Consider the following 23,691-nt stretch of genomic DNA (forward strand, 5'->3'; position numbering starts at 1 on the left):
CCGGCTACCATTCACATACGAAACAGAACAAAGGACGGAACTTCAAACTGTATTGAGCCACACTTCCTCGATACAAACAGGACGGAATATGTGTACAAGAATTACTTGAAAACACATTGAGTTTCACCATCATAGCTGTGTTACTTGGGGAAGTTATGTTTCGTGAATATAGAACCACTCAGTTCGATCGTTCTGCCCAAACTTCAAAGAATAAATAATGGGTATCAATACTTCATCAACAATCCAACCAACGGGAACAAAAGTACGTCTGTGAAATTAACTGTGCTTTATATTCTACCTTCTCTTATTTCAAAATTGTTTGCACAGTTTCACTCTAAATCGGATTGCACCACAGAGAAAACCTGCGGCCACAATGCTTCTGCGCCCCCGTTTTTCACACTAACGCAACCGCTCTCTTGGCACCGACAGCTCACATTCTTGGGGAGATTAATACCACCTCGCTATTTAAGAGATCACGGCAGGCATCAATTCCACTAAAAGGGGAAACCTCCATTATTTCTTCGGCTTAAGGCTTATTTTGCTGCAATCCTGTTGCGTAGGCGCAGAGAATTCGAGCTCGTAATTCTGAAAGTTTTGACACGCAAAGCCGAGACATTTTATAACGGGCCGCACGCCGCCATTTGCATTTGTTCCGCTGGGTCGAGATTTGTGGCTGTCGTGGTGGTCGTTTGTTGTCGCCGGTGCCCCGGTCGGTACAATGAGATTTTCCAGCAAAGTAGAACCCCGCCCGCCGTCGCCGCAGAGACGTATGGGAGCGTGTCACGTATGAAGAATGCGCAGGGCGTGGCGGGGACGGTTTCACGTTGCCGAGGAGGAAAGAGAGCTGCTGAAACGCTTAGCGGCAACTGGGTGTGAAACAGACACTTTCAGTCGAATGCCTTCAGAAGCTAAGTGAATGGACATTCCTTGTTAGAGCAGTCTAGTCATAGGAAGCAACTACTGTCATATGTAAGTCTGCAGGCTTTCGTGGCCGTTGTCACTGAAGTTAAAATCTTTTGGGTAATTAGGCCGCGTCATGTTTCTTCTAAAATGTTCGACGTTTCGACCCCTCTGCTGGAATCTTCCTCAGGATCGTTTGGTGACCATTACTGCTAGAACACTTAGAGAGGACATTGAAGGCAAATGGGTATGATAGTTATTCAATCGACAGGGCTTTTAGGCGGAATGGTTATACCGCTAATAAGAATGACGAGGAACCGCCTTCTCACTCCGTCAGGTTACCGTTCGTTTCTGGGGTCACTGACCGCATAAGCAGAATTTTAAGGAAAAATGGTATTCAGACATCTTTCTTTAGTCAACACAAAATAAAAGACTTTTCCCGACGGAAAACGGATGCACCTGATTGCCTCCACAATGAAGGCGCCAATCAAGTGTCTTGCGGCTGCGGCAAAGTGTATATAGGCGAAACGGGAAGAACTGTTAAAGAACGCATTAAGGAACACGAACGGCATATGCGGCTAAATCAAAGTGCAAAATCGGCAGTAGCAGAACATCACGAGAACTGTGGCTATGATATCGATTTTAATAACGTACGTGTACTGGCTAAGGAAACAAACATTTGTAGAATTAAGGTCCGAGACGCGGTTGAAATTTCTAAGAATTCATCTAATTTCAATAGAGAGGACGGCTGTAGGCTTCCGGCATCGTGGCTCCCCGCCATCAAGGAAGTAAATACGCGGCCGCGGTGTGTGAGCGGCATAAACAGCGCGCTGCAAGTCACCTCGGCGGACAATAATATTTTGGGTAAACATTCCCCCTCTCTTGCTCTGTCCGTTTCGAATCCAGCCACTGATGAAGACCAACCAGTAGCGGTAGGAGGCATTTCAACCAATAACCCTTCTCCAGCATAAGTGTCAAACAGTGGCTTTCTATCCAATGGTATCCACAGGAGATGAGCTACCAACGCCTCTTCTTCTGTATTAGCCTATGACTATGGCCCACCAATGGTAGCCACATAATTTTAACCAATACTATCACTTCTCCAGTACGAACGCCAGAAAATTCCCCCTTTATAAGTGGACGCGACACTCGTCTCTGACAGTGTTCTAGCAGTATAAGACACCAAAAGATCCTGAGGAAGATCCCAGCAGAGGAGTCGAAACGTCGAACATTTTAGAAGAAACATGACGCGGCCTAATAACCCAGAAGATTTTAACTTCAGTCAACTACTGTGATACTCTGATTGTAAGGGATTTCATGACGTCAAATAAAACGTAGAGGAAGGGCCCTATTTTGCGCAAGATGGTTACAAATACCTTACGGATTTCTCTTCTGATGTTCTTGGTGTATATTGGACGCTTCGAGTGCTAACCTTAATTACTGTGGTACTACGGATTGGTTTGATGACTGTGGTGCATTGCAACCCATCATCCTGGTGAGGGTAGTCTGCCTATTGCTTCCTACAGCTTGAACTACACTTAGGTGACGTGACGGGATAGCGATATGCACATATACATATCATGATAGTATCGCTTACTCAAGGCATAGGTGGGCAGTTTATTGGCAGAGCTGCGATTTGTACTCAGGTGAATCAAGTGGAAAGGTTTCCGGCGTGATTATGCCCGCACGACTGCGATTAATAGAGTTTGAAAACGGAATGGTAGATGGAGCTAGACGTATAGGACACGCCATTTTTGAAATCGATCGTGTATTTAATATTCCGAGATCGACAGTGTCAAGATGGTGCCGAGAATTACCAAATTTCAGACTTTTCATATCACTATGGATAACGCAGTGGCCGACGGTCTTCATCGACGACCGAGAACAGAGCCGTCTGCGTACAGTTGTCAGTGTGTGAAATAACGGCAGAAATCAATATGGGTCGTACAACGAACGTATCCTTTACGACAGTATGACGACGTTTGACTTTAACGGACTATGGCATCAGACGACTGACGAGAGTGCCTTTGCTAACAGCACGACATCGCCTGCATGGCCTCTCCTGGGATCGTGGCCCTGTCGGTTGGATCCTGGACGATTGGAAAACCGTCACCTGGTCAGATGAGCCGCACTTTCAGCTGATAAGATCTGATGGTAGGATTCGTGTGTGTAACGGTAGGGTTGGAGTGGTGCAGACTCCGTAAAGCTATGTACCCAGTCTGTCAACAGGGCTCTGTGCAAGCTAATGGTGGCTCCATAATGGTGTGGGTTATATTTACATGGAAGGGACTGGGTCCTCTCGTCCAAATGAACCGAGCATTGACCGAAAATCGTTACGTTCTGCTAGTTGGAGAGCATTTGCAGCCAATCAGCGATGGACATTTTATGGGTGCAACGCACCATGTCACCGGGCCACAACTGACATAACAGTTTTCTGGGTATGGTACCACGTCATAATGTAAAACCTACTGCTGCTGGAGAGAAACCAACGTTTCGGCCACGGTTTCAGCGGCCTTCTTCTGGGTCTAATGATGCATTCTAGCTATGCAATGTCCTTTATATTTTGTTGTTACTGTTCACTGCGCATGCCATTACGTCTTAATTTTAAAAGGTAGTTAGTTTCATTGGTTCAGGCGCTCAGTCCGGAACCGCGGGACTGCTACGGTCGCAGGTTCGAATCCTGCCTCGGGCATGGATGTGTGTGGTGTCCTTAGGTTAGTTAGGTTTAAGTAGTTCTAAGTTCTAGGGAACTGATGACCACAGATGTTAAGTCCCATAGTGCTCAGAGCCATTTGAACCAGTTTCATTGGTCAGTTAAGGAATAAAGAGAGGGACCTTTATTTTAATAGGTTGTTGCGGTGGAGGGAGAACTTAACCTCTGTTGTCTATTGGCTCTTGTGTTTTGTGTCATGATTGGTGGTCACCGTCGAATGAGAAGTTTGCTGCTGTTTACCAACTGCTGGACGTCGCCGCGCGGCGGCAGTTACTCGCCGGTAGTGCTGTCATGTTGACAGTGCGGTCTGTTGGACTCTGATTGCTGGCAGACAAGATGGGGCAAGCCTGAGTCCATCCTCCCTGTTCATATTATTAGGGTGTTTAAGTATTTCGATGGCCTCTCTGATTTTGCGTGTCGTCATAACTGGCTGCTTGGTCAACACAAAGGCTTCGCTGAATTTTATTTCTTTTCCGCAATCTTGCTGATGTTCTGCCACTGCGGATTTGTGTTGCCCTAGACGAATATAGCGGTCGTTTACCCGATTGTGCGTTGCTATTGGCCTACCAGTCTCGCCGATGTATGCCTCTCCACATTCGAATTCCACCTTGTAAACTCCTGCAGTGTGTAATGCATCCACGTTGACCTTAGTGGAGCCCAGTAAGTCCTGGATCCTATGACCACTGTAGAAGACAGGCTGCACCCTAACGCGGCGAAGGTGCCTATTCGCTTACCGTATGTGAAAAATGTTACTGACCGAATAGGCAAACATCGTAATACTTAAACACCCTAATAACATGAACAGGGAGGATGGACTCAGGCTTGCCCCATATTGGCTGTCAGCATTCAGAGCCCAACAGACCGCACTGTCAACACGAGGCACGAGCACTACCGGAGAGTAACTGACACCGCGCGGCCGACGTCCAGCAGTTGGTAAACAGCAGCCACCATCTCATTCGACGGTGACCACCAATCATGGCACAAAACACAAGAGCCAATATACAACAGAGGTTACGTTCTCCCTCCACCGCAATAACCTATTAAAATAAAGGTCCCTCTCTTTATTCCTTAACTGACCAATGAAACTAACTACCATTTAAAATGACGTAATGGCTTGCGCAGTGAGCAGTAACAACAAAATATAAAGGACACTGCATAGCTAGATCGCACCAATAGACCCAGAAGAAGGCCGCTACAACCGTGGCCGAAATGTTGGTTTTTCTCGAGCAGCAGTAGGTTTTACATTATGACGCGGTACCATACCCAGAAAATTTTTATGTCGTCTGACTCAGGCCGCGTAGCCCGTCGTGGTGGCCAAGCGGTTAAAGGCGCTACAGTCTGGAACCGCGCGGCCGCTACGGTCGCAGGTTCGAATCCTGCCTCGGGCATGGATGTGTGTGATGTCCTTAGGTTAGTTAGGTTTAAGTAGTTCTAAGTTCTAGGGGACTGATGACCTTAGAAGTTAAGTCCCATAGTGCTCAGAGCCATTTGAACCATTTGACTCTGGCCGCGGAAGTCTACGCAATTATATGTGGCCCGCATCTCGTGGTCGTGCGGTAGCGTTCTCGCTTCCCACGCCCGGGTTCCCGGGTTCGATTCCCGGCGGGGTCAGGGATTTTCTCTGCCTCGTGATGGCTGGGTGTTGTGTGCTGTCCTTAGTTAGGTTTAAGTAGTTCTAAGTTCTAGGGGACTGATGACCTCAGATGTTAAGTCCCATAGTGCTCAGAGCCATAGTGCTCAGAGCCAATTATATGGGCCACAATTGTTTGCGACTAATTTTAAGAATGAGCTGGACAGTTCGAGCGAATGATTTGGTCACCCATATTGCCCGACGTGTATACCATCGAACATTTATGGGACATAAACCAGAGGTCAGTTCGTGAATCACAATTATGGACGCTATAGAGGCAGCACGGCTCTATATTTCAAGAGAGGACTTCCAACGAATTTCTCAGTCCATCCCACGTCGAGTTGTTGCACTACGCCGGGTGAAAGGAGGTCCAACACGGTATTAGGAGTTATACCATGACTGTTTTCGTCTCAGCGTATACTCTTTACCATGAATAAAGAGCCCTGACATTTAAAAGAGATTGTCGCGTTTGCTTCATGCGTCTGCTTCGATCGATCACGCAACATGATACTGAATATGTCTCTATGGCAACGTGCCGCATTTATGTAGACGACTACTGTTTTTGCTGACAGCCGTTTGGGGTATGCAGATTGAAAGCTGGAGTCAGTGATGTCAGCTACCAGGAATCTTCTTTCAAGGAATGAAAAGTAATTCTGACTGTAGTGTATAGCTGGAGTGGATCTGAGCAACTGTGAAACTTGACTTTTTCAATAAACTAAGCTTCGTCAGCCCTTATATCTGCCAGAAAAAAAATCAAATCTAGATCACCTAATCTTTAGTACATCCATTAAGTCAGTGACTGTTGCGAGGATGTCTCTGTTGATAGGTTGTAGGCTGGTCAGATATTTAACGAAAAAATTCGCCAAACAGCTGTGCAAATTGCGGTGTTATTTTGTTTTACTTTCTCTACCAGTTTCGGAAATTCAATACACCATACTCAGGCTCCAAATGCACCTCTCAAGATGGCATATTCAATTGCCGAAACTGTTAGCGAAAGTAAAATAAGTAACTTCTCAATTTGCACGGCTGTTTGGTGAATTTTTTTTTTGTTAACAAAGTCCTAAAGAAGAGTTGAAATACATTCATTAACTGGAAAGTTGAAAGGAACATCACAGTCTTCTAGCAGGACAGATTGATGAACATCATGAGCTGCACTTCAAAAGAACACCACCATTCCCTATAGCGGAGGAAAAGTTAGATTATCGCATATGTTGAAAAAAAAAAACACACACGTACAGCCATATGGTCAAACATATAGACAACGTCCTTCACGAACATGTAAAGCTAAGCAATAAGATTTGCATACAGCACTTTAACAAATTTTAACAAGAGTATCTATATGGCCACAATGAGAATTTGAGCCACAACAGACAGGAGTTCGTGTGCAGTACATTTTCCAGTGGGTCATCTCGCGCTTAAATAGCAGCACACTTAAAAAAAAGGAGCTTCAAAATTATTGTTCATGTGCGACTAGTCACAAGTATTCTGTACGTATGAGAAGCTCAACCCATGAATGGGTTTCTGGCCTGACAGTAGGAAGAGTGCAGCCTTTCCTTCGCTTCGGCACCTGCCCCGACTGTCTTTCATTCCTGGGAAAAGATTCCTGCACTCAATCTGAAGGCAGACTGAGTGGAACTGAGGCTGTCTTGGAGGGAAGGGAAAGAGGAAACCCTTTCCAAGGACTGAACCCGGGACCTGAGTGGCTGGTTTTTGAAATCTACTGGCTAGACCACGACGTTTTTTCCCCCTTAGACCGCTTTTTTTAAAGACTCTCCTTTATTTATAGGGAGATCAGGGCGTGGTACACGCCGCACTAGCAGTGGGGTCTCTTCGCGGCACTGCCAGTGCGTCGGGGCCCAAACCCCTCCCACCCCTTTTTCATGTTCCCTGTTGGGTCATAGCACTAAGTGTGCAGAAATGTTAACACAAAACTCCCATTCTCCGATATAAGAAAGACAAAGAAACCTCTTCTCTGAGTAGAAACTGAACACTGATAAAACTTAACAATTCTTCTTGAATCACACAAATACTTTGGAAGTCGAATACGAGTAATTCTGAACAAAATGTTATGAAAAAACTCTTCGTGTAACATAGAAGTTTCGGAAGCAAGGTAATAGTAAATAATAATAACACAAGTGACTTTTAATTATCTTCTGTTCGTTCTCGTTCAAGGTGTTGTAGTGGTTCCACATACTTAACCGACACCCATTCTTTCAAAAATGATCTTCAGCATGTTGCCGTAGTGATTCTTGTGTTTGCGATACGATACGTGCTAATTTTTGCGTATTCACACTTCATGTAAACGCGAAATTCTATCTCGTTGTCCGACCCAAGTTTGTTGATGACATAACTAACATATTTTCCCAGTAACCAGCTAATGGCGTTGGTTTTTAATTTCGGAAAGTACGTCATGTCTGGTCTCAGGAGGAGCGATGGCGTTATATATTCCGTCGAGGAAATGATGAGAAAGGCGATTTGTTGCGTGATCCAATTCCAGTTATTCACATTACCGCCACAGGTGGATCTGTGGATGAGTGTATCCACCAGATTGCATTTTCCACAAAGGTGTGTCTGGTTTAAACCGATCCCATATAGACTCTCGTTGGTGCTGATGAAATTGCTAACTGTTTTGTACCATGCGGAAATAGCGTCTGTATATAGCCCGGCATAGTTGATGTTCCGCCATACAGCTTTCCAGTCACAATTAGGGAATTTCTTTTCAATTTTGTTTCTGCCCTCATTTAACTTCCTTGCAAGAATGATGTCGCGCGCTGTGATACATGCGTTGCTTCTGTTTTCGTTAATAAGGTAACTTGCTTCGAGGAAAAACTCACATACTGCAGACGGGCATTAATCCTTCGCACATCCTATGGGGTGTCACAGCCTCAAAGAGCTATGCGGTTGTACATTGTGGAAGTTTTCTGAGTATATGGAAAGTCCGCTGGTCACTTACATAAACCAACAAAACAACAAAATGAAAACATTAATCTGCAACATTAAATTGTGGCTAAAAGGAAAGAAAATTATAAGTACATAGTAGCAGAAAATTCTATACTTCACTAATATTTATTATTCTGGAACAATTAATACGGCACGGAACTGAAAAGCAGTCGGAATCTGTTTAGGTCTGTCATAGAAACAGAAATGTACAGCATCGATAAATTTACGAAAACGATAACAGTTGTCAGATTGCGGACATAAACACTGATTTTGTAGAACTCGTACCGTGCCAACGTTCTGTTTATCTTTTTAAACACGGGAATGGCCGGCTAAAAGCTTTTTTTGACCGAGAAGCAAAGTAATTCTGACATTTAGTAGCTGTTATCGTTTATGCTGCCCGTGCTGAAAGGTGCAGCAGAGAAATAAACGTTCCGTCGGCATTTGTCTATGTGTTTATGAGTGGAGTTTAAACTCACACTCTATTTTGATACTTCACACGAACCTAAAGTCATCACGTTATTCGGTACATTGCCTTTACAGTAACATCTTAATGCTCACAAGGCTGATGAAATAGAAGACATAATAAGAGAACTTAATTTTGAAGGCATCCCTTGAAGCCGACTGACAATCATACAGTGGTCGTCGGCCGCTACAGAATTATCTAAGAGATGCAAAGAACGACATGTACTTACAAGTTGTTCCGCTGCTGTTGCTTCACTTTTCCACAAATACATTTATGAACCATAGCATTCGAAACCTCGTTTTCTTGTAATCGAAAATTGCGGCTACATCGATTTACCCACAAAGATACTGAAGAACATTCTTCAAATGGTTCAAATGGCTCTGAGCACTATGGGACTCAACTGCTGAGGTCATTAGTCCCCTAGAACTTAAAACTAGTTAAACCTAACTAACCTAAGGACATCACAAACATCCATGCCCGAGGCAGAATTCGAACCTGGGACCGTAGCGTGAACATTCTTCCATCGGAGCTGTGCACACAATAGTATCTTGGGGAAATGTGAAAAAATTGATTAGTTTTACTGTTGAAAAGGAGATTTTCGTAATGGTTGTATGAAATACAAGTGGATACCTTTGTACGCCTTCAACCCGCTCATCAAATCATTGTTTACTATTAGGCTTAAGTATTCTGTACTTAACTCGGAAGTGTATGGTGGCAGCCATGTTTTCAAGCCAGTTGCAAGTCGAAAACAGCTTCTGATGATTTTTAACTGACAAGCACAGAGCTAACACACACGACAATCATTACATTCCTTGCCATTTTGTAAGTAGTGCCACCAACTTTTTTTGACATGCCAGGTTTCTCTACAAAATGGAACGCACAGCCTAAAACATTTTCAGACTTATCTAAGAATTGATGCGGCTCGTTTATGAAAGTACTATTGAGTGGAGAACAAGGGTTAACTTTCAGAGGCCTTAGTTGCTACGGGTCACTTGCGTAAGCTTAATAACAGCCTTACCATGAAGCAATCTCGGTGCAGCTTGCAGGAAGAATCCTTTCCATAGGTCGGCAAGAACTGCAACAAAAGACACGTCCACCATTACTATTACGTCATTTTAAGCAAGATATGCACATTATTATTAAATCATCTCTGCTGTGACGCTGCTGCCGCGGAATGGGTAGCAACCACAAGCAGAAAAGATGAACAAAAATGACAAAATATATATGTTGGTACAAGCCGAAATGTTTCGGATCTAACAAGCTAAGGCTTCATACCGGCCGGGGACACGAATTAAATTCCACATTTCTCAGATAACGATAGGGATATTGAGCCATTCGGGCGGCCGGCCGCTGTGGCCGAGCGCTTCTATGCGCTTCAGTCTGGAACCGCGCTGCTGCTACGGTCGCAGGTTCGAATCCTGCCTCGGACATGGATGTGTGTGATGTCCTTAGATTAGTTAGGTTTAAGTAGTTCTAAGTCTAGGGGACTGATGACCTCAGAAGTTAAGTCCCATAGTGCTTAGAGTCATTTGAACCATTCAGGCGCACTGCCTGAAACGTTCATCATGGCTCGATCCTATTATCTCTCAGTCAGTCTTTCAGTAACAACAATTCAGATTCGAAGTGCATGCGTTCTGAGTGAAAACAGAAAAAATGTATATCATTTCAGTTTTTCAAGATCGCGCTTTGTACGCTTTAATTCATTAGGCAGAAGCAAATTACAATAAGGTTTCTTCAGCGCGACAGCAAAGTAGTTTCTTTATGTTTCTCACAGTTGTCATCTCCCCTTTCGACACAAATCAGGTTCTCTCCTCACATGTAGCCTTGCCATGCAATTCTTACGGTTTCCTCTCCCTCTCTCTCTCTCTCTCTCTCTCTCTCTCTCTCTCTCTCTCAGCCACAGTGGGTGCTGCGTTGGCTTATCCGAGGCAGGTTGACGAGTTGCATCCAACAGTTATTTTTAATTTCACTTTTAAATATCTTGCGCTGGTTCACAGACACTAAGGTAATGCAAGAAAGTGGTTAGCGAAGGGCAGTGGTGTTTAAAACAGGCCTCTGGCCAATGAGTTAGCACTTCGCTTTCAGATCCTGCTATTGAACTTCCATCGACAAGCACCATGTAACAGCGGAGTAGCAAAAAGGGATGTTGATTCGCGAAAGTGTGAAAGTCGTGCATGTTTTGCTATTCACGGGCGCTATTTATCGCGACGATGCCCTCTCGCGCTGAAGTGTGAAACATTGGCGGAGTGGTTCGCCGCTGCTGTGATGGCTACATAACGAAGAAAACAAAAAACGGAGCCTTTTACAAAGAAGGTCCCTCCAAAGAACGGGGAAGGCGCGCTCGGAGCATGTGAAGTCCGACACGAAGGCGCCCGAAAATAAACGAAGCTGCCCGGCCGCACGGACTTCACGGTTTAACGGTAACACCTTAACAAGGCAGAGATACGACGCCTCGATCCCCCGAGCCCACGCCGCGCTTCCCAATCTCTCACATTTATTTTCCCGTTAACGGGGCAGCCACGCCATAGACCGCGCCGCGGAAAACGCGCTCCTAATTTTTATCGATCACGGCTCCGAACAGGAACGACGAGACCCCACGGCCGAGCTGAGAATTCCGTTGCCCTTTTAACACGGTTCCCAGATTAATAGGACCGCTCCGAAGAGGTAGCGTCAAATATTTGATTGACCGATATATTTGCTCGTGGTATAACGAGGCTCGTTTCCGAACGAGGCTGGGAGCTCGGAACGGTCGGTCGCCCTCGAGAACTTTCTGGGGGTTTCGGAGAACCAAAGAGCTTTCACGACTCCGACTAAGGGGTAATCGCGGTACGATATGAACCAAGGTACAAGCTGCTCTATAACATATGTATTAATTTCGTATTTCCTTTGCCTTTGCAGGCAATGTGATTCCTTTTCTTTTTCGTTTTGAATTACTAATTCTGCAAGATGTCGTGTTCGCAACCACATGGCTGATCTGATTAATTACATATCTATATTTTCACATTTTTTTACTGAATGATAGGCTTGTCTTGTGCCACTGTTAATGAACGTATGCAATTTTTTTTTCTGATTCCTGCGAACGCATGTACAGCTTCGTGTCCGTTTACACCTGTGTACGAGTGTGTGTGTGTGTGTGTGTGTAGAGAAGAGAGAGAGAGAGAGAGAGGAGTGAGAGGGAGTTGGAGTTTAATCTCTATTAATTGAAATGGAATTCACTCTTCATTTCCTGTGTTGTGTGGGGTGAGTAGTCGGTATACCAAATTTTGATGTGCTGTCACATTATCGATATTATTCCGGTACTTCAACTTTTTTTATGCCATCGTTGTTCAGTCGACTTGCCACAAATTCGTCTGCATTGCTAATATCTTCACCTCAGAATAGCGCATACACGCAACTATCTCAGTTATATGTTCTAGATAAGCCGTTCTCTCCCTTCTGCTAAAATTTCTCTCCTCGACGACTGCCTGTAGCACCACAGAAGCTACTGCTTCACTCCTTGAGATAACACATTTCCAAATACTCCGTCCCTTCTTATAGTTAGAGTGCCGATTCTACATCTACATCTACATTGATACTCCGCAAGCCACCCAACGGTGTGTGGCGGAGGGCACTTTACGTGCCACTGTCATTACCTCCCTTTCCTGTTCCAGTCGCGTATGGTTCGCGGGAAGAACGACTGTCTGAAAGCCTCCGTGCGCTCTCTAATCTCTCTAATTTTACATTCGTGACCTCCTCGGGAGGTATAAGTAGGGGGGAGCAATATATTCGATACCTCATCCAGAAACGCACCCTCTCGAAACCTGGCGAGCAAGCTACACCGCGATGCAGAGCGCCTCTCTTGCAGAGTCTGCCACTTGAGTTTATTAAACATCTCCGTAACGCTATCACGGTTACCAAATAACCCTGTGACGAAACGCGCCGCTCTTCTTTGGATCTTCTCTATCTCCTCCGTCAGACCGATCTGGTACGTATCCCACACTGATGAGCAATACTCACGTATAGGTCGAACGAGTGTTTTGTAAGCCACCTCCTTTGTTGATGGACTACATTTTCTAAGCACTCTCCCAATGAATCTCAACCTGGTACCCGCCTTACCAACAATTAATTTTATATGATCACTCCACTTCAAATCGTTCCGCACGCATACTCCCAGATATTTTACAGAAGTAACTGCTACCAGTGTTTGTTCCGCTATCATATAATCATACAATAAAGGATCCTTCTTTCTATGTATTCGCAATACATTACATTTGTCTATGTTAAGGGTCAGTTGCCACTCCCTACACCAAGTGCCTATCCGCTGCAGATCTTCCTGCATTTCGCTACAATTTTCTAATGCTGCAACTTCTCTGTATACTACAGCATCATCCGCGAAAAGCCGCATGGAACTTCCGACACTATCTACTAAGTCATTTATATATATTGTGAAAAGCAATGGTCCCATAACACTCCCCTGTGGCACGCCAGAGGTTACTTTAACGTCTGTAGACGTCTCTCCATTGATAACAACATGCTGTGTTCTGTTTGCTAAAAACTCTTCAATCCAGCCACACAGCTGGTCTGATATTCCGTAGGCTCTTAATTTGTTTATCAGGCGACAGTGCGGAACTGCGAAGAGTCCCCTTATATCTTTTGACTCCACTTAAACTGCAGCTACATTGTAAAGTATACAGTTTCAGACACTTCGATCCCTTCTTCACAGAACATCTAACACACGAGATCATGAGGATATCGATACAGTGTTGTACGAAGGAACAACGACACTCCTGTTCACTCTCTCCTGATGGACATAAGAATGACTTGTTTTCCAAAGTGCCTAATACGTATATTCATTAACGAAATTCGTCATAAATAATCCATCACAGCTTCAGAAGAACGGTGATTTCCATAATTGCACAATTAGATGCAGAAATGGCATTTATTACCCAGTCTCAAGGCTGTCAGTTGCTCAGAAACGAGTTCAATATGCAGCAACGAAAATGTTTGATCATTTGGTCAATAACATAGAGTGCCTGGCGGGTATCAAAGCAATTTTTAAATCTAATTCAGAATCATTTCTCCTGAATAACTCCTTCTTTTCCATTGACGAATTTCTGCTTAAAAACTGGAAACAAGAAATAAATTATAGTATAAGTATGTGTACGACTAAAAACAATAGTGAGTAGATTAACGTTAACACCAAGTATGTATACATATCCTGTAAACTGACTCGTTCTTACTTGATAAATGAATCGTTCAACTGACCAATGGAACATGTACCTAAGTAATTAACTAACTAAGGCTTTCTTATACCTGTTCACCGTGGAATAAATGATAAAGATCATGTACCTGTACCTCGAAGCAGTGCTCAGACAACAGCTTTCTTTTAAACTGACAGCATGGCTACCAGCCTACAATAGTGATGTAACTCATTCTTGTATGTTGGTCTTCAAATTAAATGTCTTTCTTTCCTCACACGGCTGTGACAATGCCTATTTCAAAGCGCAATATTCCAAAATTACTTTCTATTCTCCTTTATGAAGTTCTGCATTCTTCAAAAGCAGTTGCCGCACAGTATCTTATTCGTCCCGTAGAGAGTTAAATACAGTCGTCATCGTAAAGGAACTGAGGACCCCCTCATTTGCTCTTATTTCTTGTGCACTTAGTTATCTCTTCCACGAAGCAGAGCGGTCTATTACCACAGAACATTTTCCCTTCTTCCAGCCTGGTCATTATCAGTTACGTGGTTTGGATATATACGTGTGGTGCAAAGGCCACATTACAGCATATATGGATATTACTAGAGGCTTGAGTAAGTCCATGTACAGCCGGCCGCTGTGGCCGACCGGTTCTAGGCGCTTCAGTCCGGAACCGCGCTGCTGCTACGTTCGCATGTTCGAATCCTGCCTCGGGCATGGATGTGTGTGATGTCCTTAGGTTGGTTAGGTTTAAGTAGTTCTAAGTCTAGGGGACTGATGACCTCAGATGTTAAGTCCCATAGTGCATAGCGCCATTTTTTAAGTCCATGTACTGCTTTACTTTCCACCTTAACTATGTCTGTATCCACGCTTCTTCATCATAGACCTTGCCCCTCTGTCTGTCTGTCTGTATGTCTCTCTCTTACACACACACACACACACACACACACACACACACACACACACACAACTGGGGTGTATGCAGAGATATTCTACTTTCGCCTTCAAACATGGTATCGATATATGGCACAGCGAAGAATGGGTAACTCGATTAATTGTACTTAACTCAATGTCTTGAGGATAATCTCCCAGGTTGCTTCTTCTTGTGCAACCATGTAAAAATAGATCACTTAAGCACTGTCGGGCTGGACTAGCATTTGGAGTCACAATTCGGGTCTGCCGAACGCTGTTGGCTAGCGGGGTGATCTCAGTCCTTGTGAGACCAACTAAGGAGAAAGAAGCTGCTATGGTCATGAAAACTGACAACGGCCGTGAGAGCGGCGTCCTGACCACATGTCCCTGCATATTCGCAACAAGTGACGCCTATCGACTGAGGATGACATGTCGGTGGTCGATACCGTTGGGCCTTCGTGGCCTGTTCGGACGGAGCTATGTGTTGCATATTTCAGTTTGAAAGTTCCTGGCAGATTAAAACTGAGAGCCGTGCCGAGACTCTAACCGCCAACCTTTGCATTTTGCAGGTAAGTGTTCTACTGACTGAGCAATCGAAGAACGACTCACGGCCTGTCCCCACAGCTTTACTTCCGCCAGTACCTCGTCTCCCACCTTCCAAACATCACAGAAGCTCTCCTATGAATCTTGCGTGACTATCACTTCTTGAAGAAAGGATACTGTGGTGACATGGCTTAGCTATAGCCTGAGAGGTGTTTCCAGAATAAAATTTTCACTCTGCAGTGAAGTTCGCGCTGATATGAAACTTCCTGGCAGATTAAAACCGTTTGGCGTACAGAGACTCGAATTCGGGGCTTTTGCCTTTCGCCACCAAGTGTTCTACCGACTGAGCTACCCAAGCAAGACTCATGACCACTACTCTGATCTTTATTTCCGTCAGTAGTTCGTCTCCCACGTTACACACTCCGCTGTAGAATGAACATTTCATGTTGCAAACATCCCCCAGGTTGTGGATAAGCCATGTGTCCTCAATATCCTTTCTTCTAGGAGTGCTAGTCTTACAAGGTTCGCAGGAGAGATTGTATAAGGTTACGAAGGTAGTAGAAGAGGTACTGGCGGAAGTAAAACTGTGAGGGTGGAGTGTGAACCGTGCATCGGTATCTCAGTGAGTAGAGCACTTGCCGACGAAGGGCAAAAGTTCTGATTCGACTCTCGGTCCGGCACACAGTTCTAATTGGCCACCAAGTTTCATATCAACGCAATATGTTCCATTTCGCTGTCTCTTGGCATCATGAAACACTGCACATCATTACCTGAATATCTACACTACCCATGGTAACAAGTTTCTTCTTAATCCAAAGCGCAAAGGAAATTATTGCTTAAATGCGTGTAGGAGTGGTCTTCGCGATGTAACGAATTGTAGTAAATTCCCAGATTTCATATTTAACGCTGGTTCGTGTAATCTTTCTGTGTAGACTTTCGCAGGAGAGTGGACGCTTATCTTCCATCGTCTGCCAGTTCATGTTTTCCACGATTTCGACGATCATACAAATCTGAGACCATTCTTGCTGCCTCTCTTTCGTAATTGCTACATGGAAAATGTCGACAGTCTGCAATGTTCGAACGTCTTCCAAGGACAGATCTAGAGGGGTTGGACAAAAATATCGAAACAGCACGAGAAACGCTTGCTTTAACATAAATACAGATGCTGGAGCAGCCTGCAGGTTTCGCTATTGTATTTGACAAATAAAGGCACCTGTGCAATATCAGCAATTTGCTGCAACTCCTCTGAACAGTGTTCTGCGTATTTGTGAGTGCATTACGTCGGAGGTGAACGACACTGAACTTGAGCAGATTGTTGGTGCTCTTAATGTGTCTGCTTCCGTAACCAGCGTAGTCGAAGTATTTTGTGTTTCAAGAGCCAGGATGGCTCCAATATATTAGGACATGTTTTTATAAAACAGATCTGAAGATGGCCATTGCTGACCGAAACCGGTAGTCTAAGGACTTAAAAATTTGTGGCCATAGGCGCGAAGTAAAGGAAACTTATTCTATTTTCGAGACACTTAAATTCACGACCATGTCGCAACTTGTGAAACTGTTTTGCAGTGAACACATAGTGCGTAGTGGGGCGATCACTCTGTTGTAGAAATAATTCAAAAGCCAAGATCGCTTAAACACTGTTTTCTGGATAACCGGTTTCAACACACTAAAGCTAGATTCAGATCCGATGATGGCACCTATAGTGTGTAGAAACAGGTTATCCAGTAAACAGTATTCAAGCGATCTTGGCTTTTGAATTATTTCTATTGTGAAACTGTACCGAAGATTTATACTGCATACAGGGAATGCGAAAAAACATCATCTGTTGAATCACAACGCAGGCGAAACTATATGTTGACTGATCGTGACGGACGCTCGTTGAAGAGGACTGTAACGATAATTAAGGTGCCAGAATACCTACCCTTATACAATCGGTGGGCAAAATTATGGAAACATAAAAATGACACATTACTTTGATTGATATGGTGTAGAAAAACCGTTGGCAGACAAAAAATCTATCAGTCGTCTCGGAATGGATAAGTACAGGTCCTCTGTGGTTTTCAAGGGAATCGAATTCCTTTTTTCCCACAACGTAGTGGCTTCTCTGGTAACGATAATGGATCACACCTATGTAGACTATAAAGTTTAACAATGATGAGATCTGGTGACTGTGGAGACCAGGGGGATCTGCGACAATTCACCCCCGTGCTCACAAAACCAGTTCTCGACGACAGCTGCAAAAGCCGCTGCAGAACTGGATGTCGCACTCTTGAATCGTGCTACCACCAAAACAACACGAAAGAACCTCCAAAAGCAGTGAATTGTAAGGCAAGCTGTAATTTCAAAACCACTTATGGGAAATGCAAATACGTGGTGGTCAAGCCATGGAACCTGGCCTCAGTAGCAATGGAAGAAAGTAATTTGGTATGATGAGTCTTGTTCCGCAGGGTTTCCAACTCCTGGCCGAATTTACGTCCCAAGGGTGATACGTGGTGTGGGTTCGGCGGTCATTGTGGCAGGCATGTTGTAGTGTTCCACATGCTCCATGGTTACTTTGCGAGGTCCCAGTACTGCCCTGGATTAAGTGACCCATTTTGGCTGACCAGGTCCGTACTACCGTACAATGTTTATTCTGGCGATGCTGTGTTCCAAGACTACAGGACCCCGTCCACATACCTCGCATCGTCCAGAACTGGTTTTGTGAGCACGGGGTTGAATCGTCAAATATCTCCCTGGCCACCACAGCCATCAGATCTCAATGCAGTTTAATGCCTGCTTCGATCGCTACCCTCTTCCATCATTATTACCAGAACAGCCACTACGATGTGGGAGCCCGTATAGCTAGCCGTGCGGTCTAACGCACTGCTTTTCGGGCGGGAAGGCGTGCCCGTCATCGGCACCAATCCGCCCGGCGGATTAGTGTCGAGGTCCGGTGTGCCGGCCAGTCTGTGGATGGTTTTTAAGGCGGTTTTCCATCAGCCTCGACGAATGCGGGACGGTTCCCCTTATTCCGCCTCAGTTACACTATGTCGACGATTGCTGCGCAAATACTTTCTCCACGTACGCGTACACCATAATTACTTCACCACGCAAACATTGGGGTTATACTGGTCTGGTATGATACGTTCACGGGGGGGTGGGGGGTCCACTGGGGGCCGAACCGCACCATAACCCTGGGTTCGGTGTGAGGGCCAGCCGGAGTGGCCGCGCGGTTCTAGGCGCTACAGTCTGGAAATGCGCGACCGCTACGGTCGCAGGTTCGAATCCTGCCTCGGGCATGGATGTGTGTGATGTCCTTAGGTTAGTTAGGTTTAAGTAGTTCTAAGTTCTAGGCGACTGATGACCTCAGAAGTTTTCCCATAGTGCTCCGAGCCATTTGAACCATTTTTCGGAGTGGGGCGGCGGTAGGGTGAGTGGACTGCTGTACATTGTTGTGGAGTTGTGAAGGCGGGGACGAAGCCTCTCCGTCGCTTCTGGCTCACCAGTTCCATACAGTACAATACGTTGTGGGAAAAATGGTATTTGATTCTCTTGAAAACCACAGAGGACCTGTATTTATCCATTCCGAGACTACTGGAAGCTTTTTTGACTGCCAACAGTTTTTCTACACCGTATCAGGCAAGGTAATGTGTTGTGTTTTTGTGTTTCCATAATTTTGTCCACCCATTGTATAAGGATGGGTATCCCGGGCATGACGTTAAATACGGAATAAAATTCCTTCGTGTTGATTTCCGTAAATAGCGTCCATGGACAAAAGTTTTCCACTGAAGGAAGTGAGTTCCTACACTCAACCCTCAAACAGCCTGCAGTGCTGTAGTTAAAAATCCTTCTCTCTCTAGGCTCGAGGATAGATGCAGCCTGTTTTCGAGGGGTCTCTTCTCAGATAATGATCTTAAGGTCCTTAGGCCGGATCCGACTGAGCTGCTATTTCCGGCACGGCTCCGACGTAAACGCAGGCCCGATGGGAGCAAGAAAGTGACGCCTCCGGCCGTCACACCGACCCCCTCGTGACGTTATCAAGCTCCGCCGTCAAACAAACAGCGCGCCTTTTTATCAGTATTTGAAGACGTCGGAACGCACGTTTTATTGGAACTGTATATTTACCAGCGCGCTGATGACATACGTCGTCTCCGCCGCTACAAAGCAGTTGTCATGTTTAAGTGGTGATGATATACAGGACACCTGTCTAGCTTGCTGAGGCGCTGTCGACGCAGAACGTCTACCTCGTTGCGGAGATCTGATGACAGCCCACAGTGGCATATCTGAAACGCGAGTTCTGCGGCCAGCCCAGGCCAACACCAACCGACGTTCGCGAAGCCACTGTTCGTAGCGAAGCGTTCATTGTATTACTTGAGCGTTAGCTTGGTTCTGAGCCCACATTAATCTACAGTTCCTCAAATAACTACTTGACTGTGCCAGTTCAAAGGCAAAGGAAAAGGCAGACCTCCTCGAAGAAGACCTTACCTAGTAAAAGAACATGGTGTTCAAACCAACATTTGTGTTGAGTGCATCTCTAGCCTACCTACCTTGTATATGAGTGGTGAGAACTGCCTTCGTTGAATCTTCAGATATCTTTAGGATAGGACTGCACCTAGCATCCGACTGCACTTAAACACTATATATGGCACAGAAACACAGCTAAGACACAGTGAAGAATGAAACTAAAATATTCAGTTGAAATTTTTTCCTAAAATCGTACATCCTAATGTAAAGATTCAGTTGGATGACTGGAAAAATAGGCGTAGCCTTTAAATGGAACAGTCCTCACCTCATCTCAAATAATTTAAGGAGACCGTAGAAAACCTAATTCAGGAAGACTAGTGGGGATTTGAAACCCGTCAGGTGCTAAATATCTTAATATTAATTGTTTCTCCAACGAATAAAGCTGGAGCCTAACCTTTTTATTTTCCTCGACTAAATGTTTGTTTCCAGAAGTTTACAGCTGTGGGAAGCATCTTCCACTGGGGAGGCACATTTGGGAGCGTTCTGTCAGCCTCTCGACATTTACAACTTCTGTCAAGTATCAACTACCTGACCTGTCGACTCCGGTCAGCGCGAATGCTGTTATGCCCCTTGAAGACTGGGAGAGGCGGCGTGGCTGAAGCACCGGTGTTAGGAACAGCGACTACCGCCATAACTAGGTTTTCCGCAGCTTCCGTAAATCGCTGTAGACGGGAGCGTTTCCTGCGTAGCCTTTCACTTACAGAGTTCGTATTGTATTTAGCGACCTCGACGTCGATGGGATATTATATGTTAAGTTCGTACAGCATTTTTATCCTTTTGGACGTCTCGAGCCTTCACCACCATGCACTACCGTATTCTATCAGTCACAAATTCTGCTATCTATCAAGCTGTTTCGCTTGTTGAATTTTACTCGCAGAAAATAAAATGAAGAACGGTGTAGCGTGTGCGCGCATTTCATCTGCAAGGTCGCATGTCGGGCTATCACAACGTGTTTTAACTTTTCTTCCAATATAAGATTGGTTGGTTTGTGGGGGTTGAAGGGACCAGACTACAAAGGCCATCGGTCCCCTTACAATATAAGAAACACAGTTAAATAACATTTACACTTCCAGAAAAACAACTATAACTTGATGCAGAAGCGTAAAGACTGTAAAATACAATGAAGTCCCTTTTGAAAGCATGCATGAATTGGTACATGCTGACTAATTATACGGCTCGTTTCTTTCATGAGTTGTTTCTTAACTTTGACCAAACAAGCCCATAGGTAGTGAATTGACCTTTTCGGAAAGGTAATATCAGAAAAAATCATGATAGGAAAGTAGTCAAATTGAGCAATCCTAAAATACATAACATTTGCAATCCACTCTTGATGCATCTGTATTAGCCAGTTTTCTCCACTTTCTTCTTGTTCAGCTGTTGATCTTCCCCTCTGAATATCGGATCTAACATTTTAGCAAGATAGTGAAAGAGTCTAATGCTTGGTCCTTTCTGTGTTTTATTACTTCCTTATTGCGTTTGATACCAGGCCTTTCTATAAAAACACAATTTAACCCACTGGGTTGGTTCTTAGAAACATACGGTTTTTTTTTTCTCAACCGTTGCCACACACAGATGAGTAGCGAACATGGCAGCACGTCGCGATGCCACTGGCTTTGAATATTGAATGATAATCGGTGCAAAACGTGTGGGTCAGAGCATGTCTGAAATACACTTCTCTGGTTTCCTTCGTTAACAGTGTCTAGTGTGAATCTTCAGTATCGTAGGAACAATATTTCTACACGCGTTAACAGCAGCAAGGGGCAAACATACGCGTTTGACGCACGACGACGCCTGATTACCCAGTCTTATGGGGGCGATCGACGGTCTACTGTGCTACGTATCTAAATATGAGTCGACAGGAATCCCGTTTCACCAGGCCTGTATGTAGGCTTCAGCCGCCAATAAGCGACTTGTGCCCCAGTGCCTTCCCATGATCTCTTTGCCCACGCACTGTTTGTTCGCTACTAACAAGGGAACCTCCCCATCGCACCCCCCTCAGATTTAGTTATAAGTTGGCACAGTGGATAGGCCTTGAAAAACTGAACACAGATCAAGCGAGAAAACAGGAAGAAGTTGTGTGGAACTATGAAAAAAATAAGCAACTTATAACTAAATCTGAGGGGGGTGCGATGGGGAGGTTCCCTTGTAAGCACTATTTGCCAACAACTGGAAGAATCTAATATAAGTAATCCTCATAATCGGCATTTAATGGGCAACCCACTCACAAGAATAGTCTCTGCCAGAAATGCTCCACCAATTCGGCTTCGTGAATTATCCTTGAGGAATGTACCACCCCAGTATGCAACGCTAGGAATCAGGTGACGTACCGCAGCTGTTGAAATAGCTGAGTGTAACCGTGTGCGCTTTAAGAGCTGTGGACAGGTATAGCGACATCGAACCGAGGCGCTGGCACAATGCCCAGCGGCAACATACTGTTTAGGCTGCCTTCCAAGTTTACGTAGCTGGCTCGCTGCTGGATTATTTGAAGATTTCCGTTCGAATTATATTTCACAATCCTGTCTTCTGTTCAGTTCTTTATTATGATTATTACTTCCTTTTGTTGTTGAACTACGATCTCGACTTAATGTGTCAACGCGGGCTCGCCACCGTCAAAACACTTCGGAGGACTGATTCGAATTATACGAGAAGCAGCTGAGATGTTTTCGGCCCACCCAGGCAGCGGAAATATTAGAACGACTGTCTTACAGGGGTAAATACGACGTTATTTTGCAGGAAGCTGTTTTGTAACACATCCCTGCCTGAATACTTTCCTTCCTTTGTCGTTGTTGTTGTAGTCCGAAGACTGCTTTGATGCAGCTCTCCATCCTACTCTTTTCTGTGCAAGACTCTTTGTCTCCGAATAAATGCTGCAATCGACATCCTTCTGAATCTACTTACTGCATTCATCTCTTGGTCTCCCCTTAGGATTTTAATCCCCGCTCAACCCCCCCCCCCCCCCCACTCTCCCCTACACATATACTTCCTTCCAGTACCGAACTGGTGACACTCTGATGTCTCAGAATATTTCCTATCAACCGATATCTTCTTCTAGCCAGGTTGTGCAACAAATTTCTTTTCTCCCCAGTTGCATTCAGCATCTCCTCATTAGCTATGTGATCTGCCTACCTAACCTTCAGCACTCTTCTGTAGCACCAGATTAGAAAAGCTTCTATTCTCTTCTTGTCTAAACTCTTTATCATCCATGATTCATTTCGATACATGGCTATACTCCATATAAATATTTTCAGAAAAAACTTCCCGACACTTAAATCTGCATTAGATGTTAATAAATTTCTCTTTTTCCATCACTAGTCTGCAGTTTATATGCTCTCTAGTTTGGTGACCATCAGTTATTTTGCTGCCCAAATAGCAAAACTCATCTACTGATATAAGTGTTTCATTTCCTAATTTAACTCCCTCGGCATCGCTTGATTTAATTCGACTATATTCCATTATCCTTCTGTTGCTTTTCTTAATGTTCGTCCTATTTCCTCCTTTCAAGACACTGTCCATTCCATTCAGCTGGTCTTCCAAGTCCTTTTCTGACTCTGAATTACGTCACTGGCAAACCTCAAAGTTTTTATTTCTTTTCCCTGAAATTTCCTACTCCAAATTTATCTTTGGTTTCCTTTACTGCTTGCTGTATGAATAGATTGGGTAACTCGCTGTACAGTTTGAATAACATAGGCGATATGCTGCAGCCCAGTCCCACTTCCTTCTCAATCACTGCTTATCATTTATGCTCCTGGACTCCGTCTGTGTTCTGTACAAGTTGTAAATAACCATTCGCTCCACGTATTTTATCACTGCTACCTTCACAATTTCAGAGAGGTTATTCAAGTCAACATTGTCAGAAACTTTTTCTAAATCTACAAATGCTATTAAAGTAGGTGTGCCTTTCCTCAACCTA

The 23,691-nt window shown here is 44.6% G+C and overlaps 1 protein-coding gene across 2 annotated transcripts in view; it reads right to left on the minus strand.

The window, feature by feature from the left end:
• Window positions 1–23,691, minus strand: part of LOC124622042 — a 171,685-nt gene that overhangs the window by 102,644 nt on the left and 45,350 nt on the right. For both annotated transcript variants that reach the window (XM_047147601.1, XM_047147600.1), the window contains one exon: window positions 9,665–9,721. In XM_047147601.1, the coding sequence (XP_047003557.1) occupies window positions 9,665–9,721 (57 nt within the window). The remainder of the gene's footprint in view (window positions 1–9,664; window positions 9,722–23,691) is intronic.

This window comes from Schistocerca americana, chromosome 7, assembly GCF_021461395.2.
Source record: "Schistocerca americana isolate TAMUIC-IGC-003095 chromosome 7, iqSchAmer2.1, whole genome shotgun sequence".
NCBI classification, from domain to species: domain Eukaryota; kingdom Metazoa; phylum Arthropoda; class Insecta; order Orthoptera; family Acrididae; genus Schistocerca; species Schistocerca americana.